We start from the raw sequence: 20,474 nt of genomic DNA on the forward strand, positions 1-20,474 counted from the left end.
TCAGCTGTGAAAATAAGCCTTATCTGAAACGGCAATCCCATTCTGAACATGACTGAACAGTGCCTGATCTCAGCCGTTCGCTGAAACCATTTTAATGTTATTTACTTACTGTTGTTACTCTGGAGAACTTGTATCACTCCTGGCATCATATCTGACACTCGTGGAACTAAGATAGTATAGAGTCTTAGCCCAGTGTAAGCAAGCTTGCATTTACTTTAAAACAAAAACAAACAAACAAAAAAAACAACTCAGTAACAGGACAGGAAAGAAAATAAAAACAAAACAAAACTGAAGAGAACATACAGGGATTTAAAAGGGAAGGCAAGTTTGGAAAGATGGGACTTTCAAAAGTAGAAAATAAACCACTGTGTCTAAATATTGGAAGTGAACACCAAACCCTCTATATATATATATATGAAGAGGCTGACAAACACAGAAAGGGTTTCTCACAAAACCTTACCTAACTTTGTGAAGAAAATAAAATAATAAAAATCAAATTATCAAGACACAGTGGTGTGTACTAAAATAAGGTTATTTTTACTTGGTAAACTTAAGGCACCGTTGCAAACCAGATGCTGTACAAAATACATTTGAAGAGTTACATTTGCTTTCATTTTTTCAGGTTACATGTTTATTTTTCTTGCATATACAACATAGGCGAAAGAGACACAGCTCACTGTATCCCTATTACAATTACTATGTACAAATATTCTAAATGAACTACATGAACCTATTATTCCATTTGTATATTTACTATACTACAAACTTGCTGGGCATTGGGCATAGGGCACCCAACCGAAAGGAAAAGGAAGGGTCAGCATACATGAAAGGCATTGTTAATGGGAAAAAACAAAACATACAAAGAGGTCAATTCAATTGATCTTTTATGTCTGGATTCACTGACCTTGATTGAAAGTGGTAGACTACCTTACTACTAATGGGTAGTTTAATATTGGTGCTAATCGGGGTCTGTCAAACTAGCCTCCAGTGTATTTAACTTTAGTCTCGAGAAAAATAACCAGTCCTATTTATGATAATGCATTTAGACCTGCTGCTGTTCAGATCAACTAAATTGACCCCATATCCATTCCACATGTAATAATAAAAAAAGTATTTTGTTTTGAGGGGGTGGGGGCAGAATAACACAATCGTGGCAGACAATAGATAGCAGGTAGGGTTAACAGTGATGCTCCTTTAGACTTGCCATTGCTTGCGCACCACATTTTCTAACTGAACCCAAACCTCCCTACTTAAAATTTCCTTTGGAAACTCTTGACACCAGCCCCCAGCCAGTGTTCTCTCTGCAGTGTGACGTGACAGGTACAGGGGAGTGTATAGTAGGTGTCCACTAGGACACCTGCAGCAACGTGCAGGGAATGCAGGCACAGAGGGGTCAAAGCATCAGGGACGCTAATCTCAGTGGCAAGGATATCGGAAAGGTAAAAGCATCACATTTATCCCCCCAGTAAAATGAATAGGCACCCCTTGCCGTCTACATGTAGCATCTTACAGCCATGACGTTTTTGGCTGAAGCAACATAAGCAAAACAGAACAGAATACATTGTTGTCTGTCTGGGCACGTTAACATTTTCAAATGCTGTTTGGCAAAAAAAAATTTAAAAAATAAAACCTGCACCTTTCTTCAGCGTTACAGATTACCAACTCTTCTGCAGATTACAGGATAACTGAAATATCCCAGAAGTCAAGCTCTGTTATCCCAGAAGATAAACGCTGAAGACAATTAAGGAAGACTTAAAACACAAAAAAACAATTCAATCTGGCTTTGAACATATTTAGTGGCCAAAGGCAAAAATGCAAGCTACTGTAAAACAGGGCAACAAGACTCCAGGTTCAGAAGCACTAGGAATTTTGACACCTATAAATATTTTATACATTGTTTAACTGCTTAACAGACTTTTCGCAATTAATTATTCAGGTTGGTTTTGACACAGGTTGTTTAAATAATAAAGACACAATGCAAGTAAATGGAAAGTCTTCTTCGGCAGTGCCAGCAAGCTTCACCTGCTAGATAATCAACTCTGGCGACAGTAAGATGACATGAGATATCAGGAACTGGATGGCATTGGAAGAAAATAAGCTGCCAATTAAGTTTCTAAAGTATGCCAATGAGGAGAGATGTACTTGGTATCTGACTGCCTAGCATGATCTTTGAGGTTTACAATTAAGCATTAATTGGCCAAGCTTTGACTCGAGATTTCGGGGCGCTTCAAGGAGACAAGGTAAATGATCAAAAAGCTGGAATGTCCAATGCAGAGGGGGTTAATGCTATTGTGAAAAACTGAAGAAAAGTTTCAGATTTTTTAATCTGCGTTTTACAAGAGACACAGACAAGCATCTTCAGGTTTGGTTTGAATGACTTAAAATAACGACATGTCGACATACTAACCCCGGAGACGGGAGAAAAACCAGCTACACACAATTCTCTATTGTAGCCAAGGCCTGAATAGGATTTTGTTTTAATGATGAATAATACCATTGTAATTGTAATTGCATTGTATCTGTCTCTGGGGTTATTTTTCCAGACTACAATACACATTCATATTAGCAAAATTAAATTTCACACAGTGAGTGTGCAGTATGCAGGAGGTAGACCCAGTACTGTTCAGTATATGGCTACATGGATAAATACATAGCCATTAAAACTATTACATTTGGGGGGGGAAATAAAACTCCTGTTGCAGAGCAGAACGAGGCATTCCTGGTACATGCGATGCCAAACAAACAATTCATACTAGCTTGTCCAACGTTAATCTCAGGTGAATTCAGGGGTGTCCAAGCTCACAGTAAACACATGCAAGCTGATAAAGAATAACAGTATCCTGGAAAATACAGGTACAAACAGGAACAACTCAAAACGGAAGAGTCCTAAACATAGAGAAAGCACCTCCTTTACCTTTGCCGCTCCATTGAGAATATGCAGGTCTATATCCATTCAGGATTTCGGTTTAAATCAAAAATATATATACAGACGTGCTCAAATTTGTTGGTACCCTTACAGCTCATTGAAATAATGCTTCATTCCTCCTGAAAAGTGATGAAATTAAAAGCTATTTTATCATGTATACTTGCATGCCTTTGGTATGTCATAGAATAAAGCAAAGAAGCTGTGAAAAGAGATGAATTATTGCTTATTCTACAAAGATATTCTAAAATGGCCTGGACACATTTGTTGGTACCCCTTAGAAAAGATAATAAAGAATTGGATTATACTGATATTTCAAACTAATTAGCTTCTTTAATTAGTATCACACATGTCTCCAATCTTGTAATCAGTCATTCAGCCTATTTAAATGGAGAAAAGTAGTCACTGTGCTGTTTGGTATCATTGTGTGCACCACACTGAACATGGACCAGAGAAAGCAAAGGAGAGAGTTGTCTGAGGAGATCAGAAAGAAAATAATAGACAAGCATGGTAAAGGTAAAGGCTACAAGACCATCTCCAAGCAGCTTGATGTTCCTGTGACAACAGTTGCAAATATTATTAAGAAGTTTAAGGTCCATGGAACTGTAGCCAACCTCCCTGGGCGCGGCCGCAAGAGGAAAATCGACCCCAGATTGAACAGAAGGATAGTGCAAATGGTAGAAAAAGAACCAAGGATAACAGCCAAAGAGATACAAGCTGAACTCCAAGGTGAAGGTACGTCAGTTTCTGATTGCACCATCAGTCGCTTTTTGAGCGAAAGTGGGCTCCATGGAAGAAGACCCAGGAGGACTCCACTTTTGAAAGAAAAACATAAAAAAGCCAGACTGGAATTTGCTAAAATGCATATTGACAAGCCACAATCCTTCTGGGAGAATGTCCTTTGGACAGATGAGTCAAAACTGGAGCTTTTTGGCAAGTCACATCAGCTCTATGTTCTCAGACGAAAAAATGAAGCTTTCAAAGAAAAGAACAGCATACCTACAGTGAAACATGGAGGAGGCTCGGTTATGTTTTGGGGCTGCTTTGCTGCGCCTGGCACAGGCTGCCTTGAATCTGTGTAGGGCACAATGAAATCTCAAGACTATCAAGCCATTCTGGAGCGAAACGTACTGCCCAGTGTCAGAAAGCTCTGTCTCAGTTGCAGGTCATGGGTCCTCCAACAGGATAATGACCCAAAACACACAGCTAAAAGCACCCAAGAATGGATAAGAACAAAACATTGGACTATTCTGAAGTGGCCTCTATGAGTCCTGATCTGAATCCTATCGAACATCTATAGAAAGAGCTGAAACTTGCAGTCTGGAGAAGGCACCCATCAAACCTGAGACAGTTGGAGCAGTTTGCTCAGGAAGAGTGGGCCAAACTACCTGTTAACAGGTGCAGAAGTCTCATTGAGAGCTACAGAAAACGTTTGATTGCAGTGATTGCCTCTAAAGGTTGTGCAACAAAATATTAGGTTAGCGGTCCCATCATTTTTGTCCATGCCATTTTCATTTGTTTTCTTATTTACAATATTATGTTGAATAAAAAATCAAAAGCAAAGTCTGATTTCTATTAAATATGGAATAAACAATGGTGGATGCCAATTACTTTTGACAGTTTCAAGTTATTTCAGAGAAAATTGTGCATTCTTTGTTTTTTGTGGAGGGGTACCAACACATTTGAGCACGTCTGTATATATATACACACACACACACACACACACACACACACACACACTGTATAATAATCAAATAAATACTGCATCTTTTGGTTTAACCCCTCCCCTCCAAAAAAAAAAAAAAAGATTCTGATCAACTATGGGTAAAGAAAATTAATTAACAATTAAAAAAAATGATTAACTATAGTTATTCTTTTTAATACACTTCACAGATTAAAAATCACACCAGGATTTTTTTTTTTTTTTTAATTTAACTCATTTTAAAGTTGTTGGGTTTTTTTTAATAAAAAGTGAAAACTACCATGCTTGAAGATGATCGTAGCTTTGTTTGAATTTAAGGCATTTGCACCAGAGGTGTTCTAAACTCTCTCTGCATAGGAAGGGCCCCAAAGACAAATCGGCTTCTTTTGCCAAAAGGGTGCGTTGAAATTACGTTCCCAGCTAGTGGCACAAGTTAAAAAGTCAGCTGAGCTTAAAACAACAAGAACAGTCTTAATCTAGGCACAACGTCCTGGGCCGTTTCTATTAACATGTTAAATACAAAGAGAATCCTGTTAACGTTCCTTGTAATTACTCACTTGCATTAAAACTTGGAAAGAGTTGAGAATCCCTTTGGCAGGAAAAAAAAAGGTCCTGGCACAAACAATTAGCTTGACTGTAAACAAACAAAAAATACACAAAAAGACAGATGATATTTCTTGACAACTGTGTTTGTTTTTCAAATGTATATAACCCAAGTCCAGTTATCATCAACTTGTGATGATATTTTTTTTTAACCTTCCTTTTTTCCCTTTAGATGAGCCAGCTGCAAGGTAAATTCTTTCATAAAACAACTGTGTGTAATTTATATATATTTATATATATATATATATATATATATATATATATATATATATATATATATATATATGGCTTTCACAGAAAGCACTACATCTCTGGAGTTCACCCATCTTCCATTACCAGAGTTTTTTGCAATTGAAGATCAAGAAAAGGGGAACAAAGTCCTGCATTGTCTTTTTTATCCTCTCCTTACAGCGGCGGGCTTGAGGATATAGAGAGCGACACAGAAAGCTGTCCTCAACAGTATTACCAAACACAAGCTCCACGTGTCTCCACAGCCATGCCCAGTCCTGTCGCTCTCTCTGCACTTCCTTTCAGGTGAAAGTACTTCAGTTTAGCCTCCTTACCTAGGCATGCAGTGGGAGTGAATATGAGTTTTCACGAGGCAAATCCATTCAGCCCCATTCATAACAGCTGTGATTTTAGTAATAATAATAATAATAATAATAATAATAACATAATAATAATAATCTTCAAGCATCGCTTCCTCCTGTCTCTCGTGTGCTCATATCTTGATGTCCTGCGATTCAACCATTTTGGCAAGAGTCTTTTTGACCCGTAGTGCTGTCAAGCGGGAGGCAGGATTTTGGGCCCAACACTCAGACATCAACTTCAGCATCGCCCTCAGACACTGGGGAAAGAAAAAACACAAATGAGGATGTTATCGTTGCTTTATTCATTCTCTTGTGCTCAGAGACTTCCCCATGTTACTGTATGGTTAATATAACTTTCACAAGGGAGTGACATGTGCGTTTGGGAAAAAAACATTGGAGAGAAGTAAGTTTCTGATGGAGCAGCAACTATTTATAAAAAGCAAACAAATCTTCCACTGCTGGGTGTCCAGGGAATAGAAATTGCCGAGTTGCCTCATAAACACTGTTAGCTATTTTGGTCTGGTGGGTATGTACAGGACACATTATGGTGCTAAAAATGAACACATACTAGGTAGAATGATTATGTTATCAAAATTCCGACTACGAAAAAAAAAACAGGCGGAAATAACTAGCTATAACATTACCACGATCCAAGTAACGGCTTCCTTGTTTTATCAGTACGAATAATAGACTAAATACAATCTTGAGGTGCATTCATTTATCAATCTGTTTTCTTTTTATAAAAGATTATCACTACCTTGCATACTCCTTCTGTTTAACTACGTGTGTTTAACAAAAAATTGTGTATCAGCTGCAGAGTCACTTACAATTACGTCTCACCCGAAAGACAGAGCACAAGGAGGTTAAGTTACTTGCTGAGGGTCACACAATGAGTCAGTGGCTAAGGTGGGATTTGAACCGGGGACCTCCTGGTTATAAGCCCTTTTCTTTAACCACTGGACCACACAGCCTCCATATAATTACATATATATATATATATTGCACTGTCAACTTACACGCATAGCTAACTAATGTCACTGTTTAATAAAAAGGACCATGCGTTTTTTATTTTCAATCTTGGTTGATATCCCTTATTCCGTTATTCTTAGTTAATTTCTTCAAAATTGTGCAGCATTTAACAATGCAGTGAAAAGGCAGGGTGCGAGCATACATATTTATGAACAAACCACTTTGTATAACACGTTGCATGAATATTTAAATGTAGTGGTACTGTGCTGGAATTAGCTTTCATTTTCAAAACAGCTGTGGATTCAACGATAATGTGGCACACGTTTACTTTTTTTTTTTTTTTTTTGTTTTTTTTAAATCGCTTTATAGGTTTGTAAGATTTGTTAGTTACCGAAATCTCAGTCAACAACTGAAGACAGGTAAGAGGATAATTTCGTACCATTTAATTTTCACTGATGAAACATAACCTGGTTAACCGTAGTGATGGCATATCAAATGCTTAGATGACAGATGTGGTTGCATTCTTCTAGAACTTGCATAAAACAAAACACATTTTGGTAAGGAATTGCATTATTTCCATTACTTAGTTGAGCACAAGGTGTTTTCAATAAATACTTTGATTTAAATATAGGCCTACTATGTGATCGTATGAGATATTCAGTCTATTTAAAACAGTAGGTAGGTATTTCTTTTTTTAATTATTTGTATATATAACTATTCGTTGAATAAACCGCTACCAAATAAGATCTTTTTGCTACCTACTTTCCAGGCAGGTAGCAAATCCTCACTACTGCCTTAAAAAGTTAACTTCTAGCCCTGCACTACAATGACCAAACGGCAAAAGACCATATTATTTACTTACAGTACTTGTCACACCAAATGTTTAATCTACAGCCTGAATTTAAAGTCTTGGTTGGCAAGCCATTAAGGCTGGTTCATACTTCACATGGTGCTCCATCTCTTCTCTCTCTAGTCTTGTGCTTGTCTGCCTGCCTATCTGAAGGGGACTGGTCACCAGAGTTCTGTTTCTCACAACTCTAACAGGGCAGAGGCGGTGCGCAAACCGGCAACCCTACACACCGCAAGTGAGCATCTTAACCACTACGCAAGACAGCCGGGCTCATCTGGGGAGAGAATACGTAACGGAAGTGTATCACACATCACTGCCCGTTACATTTAGTTGGTCACACGACAGTCCCTCAGTGGTTGCGAGACTGTAGTATGAATATGCCCTTAAACTGACCGAACCCGAGTACTGAAGTTGGTGCGCCAGTGCTCTGCCAGTGCTTACCTCATCACTGTTCCACCGGTTGGACACAGCGGGACGGACACATTTCACGCACACCACCTCCCGCATCTCCTCATAGGACGGGTCGCAAGGCACCATGTCGTGGTAGGGCAGTTGGTACTCTTCCAAGATACCTGGGCAAGGAGAAACGTTAAATAAAATGCAATAACAATAACTACTTCACTAAACCCAATGCAGAAAGGGCCTCCAATCCCTGGTTCAGATCGTTAAAATAGACCTGACAAGTTTGCGATATTCAGATCCCTCTCAGTTCACATCTTATCTGACCTGCCCCGAGGCCCCTCGTACCTCCAGTGACGCAGCGGCGAGCCATCTCCCAAATGACGAGTCCGTAGCTGTAGATGTCCGCCATGATGTAGGCCTGGAAGTGGTTCTTATTCAGGCTCTCGTCCAGCACCTCGGGAGCCATGTAACGTTTGGTGCCAACGCGCGTGTTCAGTGGGATATCCACCTCGTTCGTGTCACTAAACGAAACACACAAACATAAGAACACAGACGGGAACGACACACAACATACAACACACATTCCATGCAGCCACTGGAACAAGTTCACATCATTTGCCCAGTTTCCACTGCCTGCCGCTCCCAGCAACAAAACCGGGTGTTTCCACTGTTCATCCAAGCGGCTGAGCGCGGCTATCTGGTCAGGTTTTGTATCTCATTATTATTATTATTATTATTTATTTCTTAGCAGACGCCCTTATCCAGGGCGACTTACAATCGTAAGCAAAAACATTTCAAGCGTTACAATACAAGTAATACAATAAGATGTAGCCAAACTGGATTCAAAGGAAGCGTGTCATCATACAGCCAGGAACTGCGTGTAGAGAAGACACCGACAGGGAAATCGCTACCATTGTGACTGATTTTCTTTTATATAGGTAAACACAAGAAATCCTGCAGTTTTTCTTGGCAGTGCTCACCTTCTTAACTAGATTGTTTTTGTTTGTAATGAGCCTATTGTTGGATGTATTTGTTACTGCCAGTTTCTTTAAAACAAAACAATTAAATCCCACAATCCCCCAGTGACCTTTGACACATGGCAAGAATTTGTGAGGTTGGCCAGGTTTGGAAAAAAGCATTGAAACACTCTTTTGATTTCAGTGGCTAGCCGTGGGCAGCCGAAGTGTGTTGCGCCAGGCAGTGGAAACGAGGCAATTGTCTTTTCACTGTCTTCTGACAGTTAGATTTTTCTTTTCATATAAAAAAAAAACTATACACTATACACTAGATACTTTACAGAGTATAGGATCGGATGGCAGTCTTGTAACTTCACTATTTATTTTGATCTTAGTTAATCAAGAGTGTGTGTCTTCAGTCCCTATAACAATTGAAATTAATGCTGAGAATTACATTTATAAAAATTTACCAAATTAAGAAAAAATAAATAAAAACAGTGTATGACTTATGAATAAAAATCCCAGCACCTTTTAAAATTGATGCAATGGGCAGATATAGGACGATATAACATGGAAAAGTTAAACTGTGCTGCATGAACCAACTGAAGAAACAGCTGCTTGGGGTTGTATGGATTGCTGTTCTACACAGAATCTAAGAAAAGCAGCAATCACAAATCCAAGCAGCCGTTTCTTCACTTGATTCACTTTGAATGGTACATTAGTCCAATCAACACCGTCACCACCTGATTTCTGTGGAGAGCTCAGGCAGCACTGGCTGTGTTCACGGAGCGAGGCGTACCTGTTGAATTTGACGGCCAGGCCGAGGTCAGCGATGCAGCAGGTGCCGTTCTTCTTCATCAGAATGTTCTTGCTCTTGAGGTCACGGTGCGCAATGGCAGGCTTGCCCTGCGTGCCGTAGATCTCTGTGTGCAGGTGGCACAGGCCGCAGGCCGCCGAGTACGCCAGCTTCAGCAGGGACTTGGTGTCCAGCGTGGTGAACTTCAGGTAGTCGTAGAGAGAGCCGTTCTCGTGGTAATCCGTGATCAGGAAGAGCTGCGTGAACGTGCCTGTGCCTTTGATGTCCGCAGCAATAAAGCCTGGGGGCGCGAGAGAGAGAGAGAGAGAGAGAGAGAGAGAGAGAGAGAGAGAGAGAGAGAGAGAGAGCGCCTTAACAAAATACATTTGTTGTATTTAAAATCGGTTAATGAATGTCACAAAATAAAATCCATGCCAATCAGCTGTTGCATCTCCATGCATCACTAATCACTGCCGTCATCACTTCAACCTTCTATAAAGCGGACCAAGCCTGTATCTTCTTGTTCCAAATTATGTAAGACTATGGCTTCCAAAACATTTAGGAACAACCACCTGCAAGTTCAGACGCTTACCCCAGTATGCAACACTTAAGCCTAGCCTTCTGTAGAGGTGACTAATCCTCAAATTAAAAGACCTACCCAGTATGTTCTCGTGCCTCATAAGCACAGTCTGGTAGATCTCCGTCTCCCTGAACCAGCTGGCCTCCTCTCTGGAGAAGAACACCTTGACCGCCACCTTCTCTCCTCGCCAGCGCCCGAGCCACACCTCACCGTAACGCCCCTTCCCGATCTGGCGCACCATCTGGATCTGCTTGGCAATTGTGCGCTGTACCTGTGTGATGAAAGAAAGAAAGAAAGAAAGAAAGAAGAAAGAAACATGAGCAAGCAGGCTCTGCTGCTGCAAGAGAGCAAAGACCTTTCATGCATAACTATATCTCGTCCCAGTTATGTTTGAGGAACACATAACAAAAATTTAAAAAATCCACAAACTAAAAATCTGCCAGCAATACAGTATTGAGGATATCATATTTAATAAGATAATACAAATCTGAAAGTTTATAAATAAATCTTTTCAATACTACTGGAGTGCTGTGTGGTTGGAAAGTGTTGTCTGTCTTCTTACCAGCAGGGGGAGCCCGGACCCACTCCCAGAGCTCTGTGAATGGTCAATCAGATCTTTAAGCGATTCCCCAACAGGGATGAAGGCCTCGTCCTGCTCCAGCTCCCTGTTATAGCGCCGTCTTTCTGTCTGCCACTTATACCTACACAAAACAGTCAAGGCATCCTCGTTAAACCAGTGTGGGGGGTGCAACGGTATACACGTACCCCAAAATTCAGGTCATGTTACGATATCTCTCCCAGTGTGTGCTCCCGAAGAGCTACTTTGCATGATGTGTAATAAGACGACATGATTCACGGCACATTATTTTGTTAAAAGGCAGAATTTGAAATGACAACAGGACCATGTACAGTATTCATGAGAACTATACTTCACTGAATTGTTCATCATTTAAAAAAATAATTTGGTGAACTACAAGCAGCTATGCAGCGATTCTGATCTTGTATCACGATACACACCTCTGTTATGATGTGCTATATCATGTAAAGGTCATATTGCAGCTCATTGATATGCAAAAGGATCCTCACACCCTCAAACAGTCTCACACCTTTAAGGGGATCAGTTCAAGGTTAGCTCAGTGTTTTATTATTATTATTATTTATTTCTTAGCAGACGCCCTTATCCAGGGCGACTTACAATTGTAACAAGATATCACATTATACATTATTTCACATTATACAGAAATCACGTTATTTTTACATACAATTACCCATTTATACAGTTGGGTTTTAACTGGAGCAATCTAGGTAAAGTACCTTGCTCAAGGGTACAGCAGCAGTGTCCCCCACTGGGGATTGAACCCACAACCCTCCGGTCAAGAGTCCAGAGCCCTAACCACTACTCCACACTGCTGCCCATAAAAACAATACTTTATTATTATTATTATTTATTTCTTAGCAGACGCCCTTATCCAGGGCGACTTACAATTGTTACAAGATATCACATTATTTTTACATACAATTACCCATTTATACAGTTGGGTTTTTACTGGAGCAATCTAGGTAAAGTTCCTTGCTCAAGGGTACAACAGCAGTGTCCCATACCAGGGATTGAACCCACAACCCTCCGGTCAAGAGTCCAGAGCCCTAACCACTACGCCACACTGCTGCCCTTTTATAGATTGTTTTGCATTATACTCTTTACCATTATACAATCTATTCATTCAAATATGCTTTTTTGTATTGTTTTTTAAACCAACAGCACAAGAGCGCACCAGGTAGTTATGAGTTAACATGATCAGAGTTTCCAATCAGTCTTCATCTTCACAAGAAGCAGTAAAACAAAAAAGAAAAGCAACAAACAGCTCCTTCTCCTGAGCTTCATGTCTTCCTTTCCTTGTTTACCGATAAACAACATTTTACTCAGTCCTTCTTTGACTGTTGCAATAAAAGGCAATTAATTTATAATCAATTTATTTTTATTTTATGCCTTAAGCAGACCTAGATAAGCGAAACTCGTGGTTAAGGAGTTCAATTACATTCATAATTTCACTATAAATATCTTGGTTATAAAATGTTTGAAGCTTGAGATGATGGTTGTAACAAAAAAACTGTAAATCAAATCTGTTGCCTTTAAAAGCCTATCCCCTCTCCCCCATGTTTGTAAATATACTAAAGTCAAATATTTTCAAATAAAAGGTAATTTGAGGACCAAGGCTAAATTAAAGTAGTTTTGGTCACCTTCATACAAAAAAGACAATTGCACTTGAGAAGATACAGAGAATGGCAACTAGGCTGATCCCAGGACTTAATGACATGAGCTATGAGGAAAGGTTAAGAGAACTACATCTCTTCAGCCTAGAAAAAAAGAAGGGAAAGAGCAGACTCGATTGGAGTCTGTAAAATCATGAGTGGTATAGATAGTTAACCCAAGACTAAATCGGGGCGAATGGAGTGAAACTATGAAATGAAACACTGTGTCAGGTTTCTTACCTGTAGTAGCAGATGACAGTGATCACAATGAGCACGATGCTGCAGACTGTCACAGAGATCAAAAAGGCAAGCCAGTGGGCACTGCCAAAGAGGGGGTCTGTGTAAAAGCAAATAAAAGCATTATGGTTAGCATCCCTTAACCGTCACAACAAGATTATTATTTCTGGCCTAAAAGGGTTTCATACTGGTATACACAGCCGCTTCTGGAACGCACCTTTCTCAATGCGTGGTGGCAGTGTAGGCTGCAGGTCCCGGTTGCAGAAGTCTGTTTGGCAGCAATCAATAGTCCGTCTGAGGGTCACTCTTGGGGAGTCCTTTAAAAGCAAAGAAAAAAATAAATTATAATAATAATCTTTTTAAACAACAGTCTGGCACAAGATACACTTTTGGCATTGCTATCTATAGCAGCTGTAATAGGGTTTGGTATTACTAGCTATAACACTGCAGCTATACTAGTGTTTAGTATCTCTAACTATAGCAGCTATACACTGTTTAGTAGTGCACGGTACAATACAAATATTCAATGAATTATACAGTTCTTTTGATTTCCAGCCAACTCATAATTAAAGAATATTCTAATATTAATTCAAAACGAGACACATTACCTTGCACTGGAAGTCAGAGCCTTCGTACTTCACGCAGCCTGATGTCAGGCGAGTCTCTCCATGCTCATCCTCCTCTATGATGGAAAAACACTGCCCGTTCGTCCTGCAACATCACAGACTCAGTATACAGCACACAACATAAACTGAACACAATGCACAAAACCCAGGCCTGTAGCCGACTGTCTAATCTCAAATGTTTTAATGAATGAGAAAGCGCTATCAATGAATCAGAGAAAGGAGGATCGATGCATCAAAAGAAAAAGGTGCAAGAAAATGGGGGTAGAAACCCTCTCTGAGCAGCTTGGTCATATTCTGTGCATTTTTTTTTAAATGTTGCAGTTTTTGTATGGTAGGCACTTGCTAGCTTTCAGACTGTGTTTGTGTGTTTTACGAATTTGCTGCTTCACGCACCAGGCATGTCTTAGTGAGCTACTCACTCGCAGGTGTTGTTAATGGCATCTTCAGGACAGTGCCCTGAACAGTAACAGCTCAGAAAGCGGGGGGCGTCCTCGGGAGACACCGTCGAGCCGTCCTGCGCCCTTTTGGACTCCCCGGGTTTGACACCCGTGCCGAGGAGCACGTGGTCTGGGTTCTGACCCGCTGAAGGGAAAAAAACACAAACAAACCAGACAATGTAGTTAGAGACAGACAGCAACTTAAGACACTGAAGACATACACCCATCATTTCCAAAATACAAGGGAAAACTTCTCGGCTAGCACCTTCTGATATGGCTACTTAACTTCTTATAAGGTTTGTGTGGCAGTATTTAGGATTAGCATGGTTTAAAAATCAGTTCAGACTTTAATTTTCCCCAGAACTGATTTTAAGAATCAACAGCTTTGCTCCAGGTGTTTTCTGCTGCCGTTTTACTTTTACTGTTCCTGGAATTGCCTGATGAGAGGAATTTCACTTTTAAAGCCAAAACATTTAAATGGTGGTCTGGTTTAGGGAGCAGCAGCATAATGGGAGTGTTAACGTCAGCATGGAAAAATAAATAAATAAAAACATTTTAAAAATTAGGAAAATGAACCGTGAGCATCCACCTTCCTCAATATCTCTGCCGAGACTAAATTTCCTTCTGATTTAAAAAAAATGGTTTAACTGAAACTTCCAAACTATTTGTACCAGGCACTACTAAACACGGTGTTCAGTTGTCGATACTAAGCACTAATATATAGTGCTTAGACAAGAACTGAACTCTGTATAACGTTGCAATTTTGTCGGGCTGGCTTGTTAAGTACTGTTTTCTTGGTTTAGTAATTTATTGTTATTAATGGATTGATTTTTAGTTTAGTTTTTTAAATGGTTGTTCCTCTCGACAGCCTTTGAGGAAGTGAAGGCTGTATGTGCTGGAAGGTGGTTTGGCTTCCACCCTAACCTTTGTTCATTCACGCTTTATCAATTGCAAAAATCAAGAGAAATATAAAACAGCTGTGTTACATCCTGCAGTTCCCATGTGGGCAAGAGAAAGCTTTATATTCTGGTCATGACTCAGTAAGAGCTATGAAGATATAACGTTTGTGGAATGGATTATCTAGCAACATTGTTGCTGCTGAATCATTGGGATCCTTTAAGAACTGACCAGACAGTAGTTGATCAATCAACTACTAGGAACCGGACGAGCACTGATGGGTTGAATTGCCTCCTCTTGTTCGTTACTTTTCCCATGTCCTTCATAAAAATACTTTGTCACACTACTATATATAATGTGTGTCAATGACAAACTTTAAGAAAATTACATTTTATTACAGGATTTCTATCCGATGGATAAAAAAAAAGGAGATTAAATATTGCTTTGTACAAAAGGGCCTTTTGTTGCAAAAAGCACTATAGAGAAGAAAACAGATGCTACAATTAGCCCCCCCCCCCCCCCCAAAACACAGTAAAATCAGTGTATTGTACGATTCTATAAATCTTGATCACTTGTCCATATTTATACTATGCAGTACATATAAAACAGAGCTCACACTATAAAATGTAAAAAACCTCACAATATATTATATATATATAAACCCTAAGACATTCCCGTTAAGACCCTCATTTCAGGACCTCCCCCCCCCCCCCCCTTTCCTTTAATTACAGCCCTGAAAAATACTCCAGCCATAAACCCAATGAAACCTGATCCTCCCGTCTGCATCTGTGCCAAGCCACACTCCCTCTCTCAGCGGCTCTACAGACTGGCCTGCAGCAAGGCAGGGATTGCACAATGCGCCGTGTGTTGTGCGTGGCTGCAAGCATTTCCTTTTAAAACAGTGTGATTCTTTAGTTCGAGCTCAGACATGTCTGCAAGTAGCCTAATCAGCAGCAAACCTACATTTTTAAAAGTCTAGGCTGAAGCACAATGCTTCAGCTATTAAAAAGGCATTCCGCCCCCATTACTGGATGAGGTTTTATTCTCAAAGAAAATAGCTATCAGAATCCATTTAAGAAAGTTATTGTTTCCCAAAGCCACATTTCACAATAATGGCTATAGGAGAGCTGTATTGAATTAATTTGCATATCACAAGAGTGAACTTTGAAAATGCTGGTTTGATATGTGCATGAAAACCAAAAAGTACCGTTAAATAAACAAAAAACAATGTGCACTACCTCCTTTAGTAATAACATTTTTAGATTAGTGGGGTTTTTTTGCTTTTTTTTTTTTTTTAAATCACACTTATGGTGGATTGTTAAAACAGCTGCCTTGCCCTTTAGACCATTGCATTCCACAGAAGCCTATGGCCAGGGTTAAAGATCCTCTAGTTGCATGATCTCTTCTCAAGTCTCCCTAAAGATGTTGCTTTGCAGTTTTTGTTTAGGTGTGTGTGTTTGTGGGCTTTATAGGAGTCTCTAGACTTGAAACACATTTAAAGCAATAAAAGGACAGAATTGCATTCAATTTAAAAATAAATAAACTAATGTGTATGTGACATGAAAATCATGATATCCTTTTATTAAATACACAGAGGGAGGATAGAACACTGAAAATGTTTTAAGCTGACCAAACACTTTGGCTAGCTGTGTGTCTGCTTTCCACTTGGCTCTGTTAAGGGAACTGTGGTCTGTGATGGAACATTACTGCAGCACAGAGACGCAGAGTGGAAAAACTCTTAATGCACTGCATGGACTGGAACGAGATCAAAGATTGAAGCCAAATAAAAAATAAATAAATACAAATCCAGCAGCTTCTGGTGATATCGGCCTGGCAGATTATCAATCATTTTAAATGGTGATTATTTCCTTCGGAGGGAGGGGGGGCTCTGAGGATTGATTAACACCACACTAAATACGATGCCCTCATTAGCAAGATGAAAAGATGTTTGGTTTACTTGCTTACCTATTTTACTGGACGACATCCCTTTGAGGTTTGAAGAATTTTCTTTCACAGCAACTTAAAGTAAACACAATTACACAGGCTTACAAAGCTGCTGACTGATGGGATGAAAATTGGCCTTAATTGGTCACTGCGTTTAAGTAAACAAGCTCAGGGATGTCTATTAAAATTCAAAATAAAAACTGCTCTGCCTAGAAAGTCTTATATCTATCCTTGAAGCTGCCCTTTATAGCTCAATACTTTCTAAACACATCTTCCAAGGTCACTGTTGATAAAAATCCATCTGAACTATTTTGGAAGATCAATCAGTATTCTCAAGGAATTACTTATTGCGGTTTTCCAGCAGTGTCAAATCAGAATATTCAGAGCAAGAATGGCGCTTCTCAAATCAGCCAAATAGGGAACAGAGGGTGTTTGAGAAACTGTCTGTGTACATTAGAGGTTTATAGTACAAAGATATCACCTTGTATCAGGTGTAGAAATTTAAACATGGGGTAGCGTTCAAAAGTTATTTTTCTTTGTGCTACATTTCAGGTAAGTTAATAAGTACAGTTGACATGCCTTCCTATGATCACTGTGGGCAGGAGGACCACAAAGACAGGTTGAACACTGAAAGTTTGATTGTGGAAGGTAGAGTAGACCAAGCCGTAAAATAATGTGTGTCATAGCTCATAGTTTACCTTGCACAAGAGAACACTTCTGGTAAAATTTACTGGAATGTGACTGTTTGATTGCATGCGGGGGATTCATGATTTATAGATGCTTTAGTGTGAAGCATGCTTGTGTTGCTCCTTATTTATTCCCCACCGTGCACACCATGTTGATACAGAAGCAGCTTTCCAAGTGAAGTGAAGGAAAACGTGTTACAGTGCACTCTCCCTCTACTTATTTAAAGACGAATTTAATGATAATTTGATACATGTTCATGGAAAGTAAAAAAGTGCTCAAAATAGGGGGCTCCCAAGTGGCGCACCCGGTAAAGGGACTCCACATGAAGCGCAGGATGTGCCCTATAGCCTAGAGGTCGCCGGTTCGAGTCCAGGCTATTCCACTGCCGACCGTGGACGAGAGCTCCCAAGAGGCGGCGCACAATTGGCCGAATGTCGCCCGGGTGGGGAGGGCTTAGGTTGGCCAACGTGTCCTCGGCTCACCGTGTACCTGCAACCCCTGTGGACTGGCCGGGCGCCTGCAGGCCTGGCCTTAAGCTGCCTAGAGCTGCATTGTCCTCCGACACTGTAGCTCTCAGGTGGCGTGGGTGGTAGCAGTGAGCTCAGCCTAAAATAATTGGCTATTTCAAATTGGGGTATTTCAAAAAAGGGGTAAAAATCAATTGCCGACTATTAAATTAAAAAAGTACTCAAATATGTCATAACGAGAGATGCTTCGGACTCATAGCGATATATAAAAATAAAGCAAGTAGGTCCGGATGTAATAAATACTTGCATTTTTCTATGGATCATCACCAGGGTAATAAATCAGAATCCTGCTACCTACCACAGTGGGATGAGTGCACATAAATAACCCATTAGCAGGTGCAGGAAGGAGGAGGAACTTGAGATGTAGCTTCTGGCTACGTCCCTAGATATTTTATAACAGGACTGCAGGCAGCAGTGGAGCCGCTGTGGTGTTTATCGTCTGTGTACGAGTGTACAGTACTGGAGCCCGTTTGTGAGAGTGCAAGTTCTGTGTGCAGAGCACTGTAGGAGTTTCGTTACTCATGGAAGTGGGCCGTTTTTTATCTTGAAGTACCTATGCAAGCAGGAGAAGCAACAACTTCTATATAACAGACAAGATATTCTGGGTTGATCCTGGAGTAAATGTGATCAGTGCTTAGTAGTACAATAGTAGTTTAAACTGAGGAATCCTTGTCCTCTCTTGCCGTTTATTATATGTTTTAATGATTTCATAGAAGGATTTCAGTTTGCACTTGGAATGTAAAATAAATAAAAAAAATGTCAAAGTCTTGTAAAATGAACACTCCTGCATAATCTGTTTAGAAATACAAAGCTTAAAACAAAAGCATACTACCAAACCTTTTAAACAATCAAATTATAATAGTGAAACAACTGATAATTAAAAAAATAAATAAATAAAGAAGAAGAAAAAGAAACCTGCAAACTGTTCATTTCACTCTCATTAGTGACCTGCAGGTAGGTTTGATATCTAGGGCCCTGCGGTTGAGAAAAAAAATACAAACTTTGACAATATGTACTGTATATACAGTGAATATTTTCACTCGGCTCCTACTTGAATTCCAATTATAAAATACTAATGTTTTTTCCATAAATAACTCCATAAATCAACTTTTTTATATTTTTACTAGCTATAGGAGGGGTTATTTGGGATCCCTTTCCCTCCTCTTTCTCTCTCTCTGCCTGTATCCACATGTGTGCTTAATTGTGAAGCCAGTCAGCAAGGAGTCTGAGGTCTGGCAGCACTTTCAGTAATGAGCCTTCCCAACTCCACTTCTCTTTTCTGCAACACAACACATAAGAGAGAGAAAGAACCAGGGAAGAGAGGGGAGCAGTTGCATTGTGACCCACAAGTGATGGCAGATTTGTATCTATAGTTTCAAACCACCTACTTTTTTCCTTTTAAATTATTAAAATAAATAAAACACAAATATTATTTCTCAAAATGATACAAAAGACAGTCACTTTATGTAAGATCCTGCAGAAGGTTAGACACACACAGTCTAGTCTTATTATGTATACCGATATATGTTTTAAAAGCTTACCCCCAATGTTTCAAACAAAGATCTTGAGTGGGTTAGATTTTGGTTGTCGTTGCGAATGCAGTACTGGACATTTCCAGCAGGTGGCTGCTGCACTTACCCAACACAATAGAAGGAGATAGACAACAGTGCAACAGCAATGGTGTGGCTCAAGGGGCTGTTTCACACCAGATGGTTTTCACACCAGATGGTTCCACCCTTTGTCTCCGAAACAAAAGATAGCAACATATGCTGCACACACTCGGAAGTTATTAACCCAGCATTTAAAAAAAAGGCATTGTATTTAATTGTACATATTTTTTAAATAAAATGTACACTTAGAGAAACGTCTTGGTTTTCTTTGTCTAGTAGGACACACACATCAAATTACATCCAGTATACTTCGTACTTGAGAGCATTTAAATGTACATGGCAACATTAGCTAAATGTATTGTCACGCTAATACAGTGCACTTTTTAAAGATCTTATAATGGCCTCTTATACATAATCATGTTAACAGTCAAGGTACACTGCAGGACACCACACAGACAAACTACATCTCATTATGAAAACGTCTTGCACATGAAATAAAGCTACAAAAGTAAGTTACTTCTGAGTGGGTTTTTACTTTATTACTGAAATGATTATAAGACCCTAGACACCTCCAGTGTCAATTACTACAGCAAAGCCACAGGTAGCCATAAACCTGTACAGGGCTGGAACTTCAATCCTAAATCTTCTCTCCCCCTTTGCTCCTGCCAAGTCCCTGAAGTAACTCTGCCCAGGATCCACACATCTGTCGGCTTGTATAAACGATAACTCATTAGCAAGTTCTCACTGAGTTAAAGTTTCCGGAGAACAATGAATGTTTGGAGTTTTTTTGTTAAATAACAACTCTCCAACAATGTAATTCAGGAAACAGTTAATGCGTCAAGGAATGCAGAGCACCAACAATCAACTCAACAACTTCCTGTTGTGGGG

General features: G+C 39.7%; 1 protein-coding gene across 1 annotated transcript in view; it reads right to left on the reverse strand.

The window, feature by feature from the left end:
- Positions 1-514: 514 nt before the first annotated feature.
- The window catches only part of LOC117414699 (bone morphogenetic protein receptor type-1A-like), a 60,186-nt gene continuing 40,226 nt past the window's right edge, over positions 515-20,474 (reverse strand). The window contains exons 4-13 of the mRNA XM_034024464.3: positions 13,904-14,066; positions 13,467-13,569; positions 13,076-13,175; positions 12,862-12,958; positions 10,934-11,072; positions 10,450-10,642; positions 9,795-10,092; positions 8,385-8,560; positions 8,079-8,209; positions 515-6,075 (exon numbers count right to left, since the gene is read on the reverse strand). Coding sequence (XP_033880355.1) covers positions 5,950-6,075; positions 8,079-8,209; positions 8,385-8,560; positions 9,795-10,092; positions 10,450-10,642; positions 10,934-11,072; positions 12,862-12,958; positions 13,076-13,175; positions 13,467-13,569; positions 13,904-14,066 — 1,526 coding nt within the window. The 3' untranslated portion in view covers positions 515-5,949. The remainder of the gene's footprint in view (positions 6,076-8,078; positions 8,210-8,384; positions 8,561-9,794; positions 10,093-10,449; positions 10,643-10,933; positions 11,073-12,861; positions 12,959-13,075; positions 13,176-13,466; positions 13,570-13,903; positions 14,067-20,474) is intronic.

Source organism: Acipenser ruthenus, chromosome 7 (genome assembly GCF_902713425.1).
Source record: "Acipenser ruthenus chromosome 7, fAciRut3.2 maternal haplotype, whole genome shotgun sequence".
Classification (NCBI taxonomy): Eukaryota; Metazoa; Chordata; class Actinopteri; order Acipenseriformes; family Acipenseridae; genus Acipenser; species Acipenser ruthenus.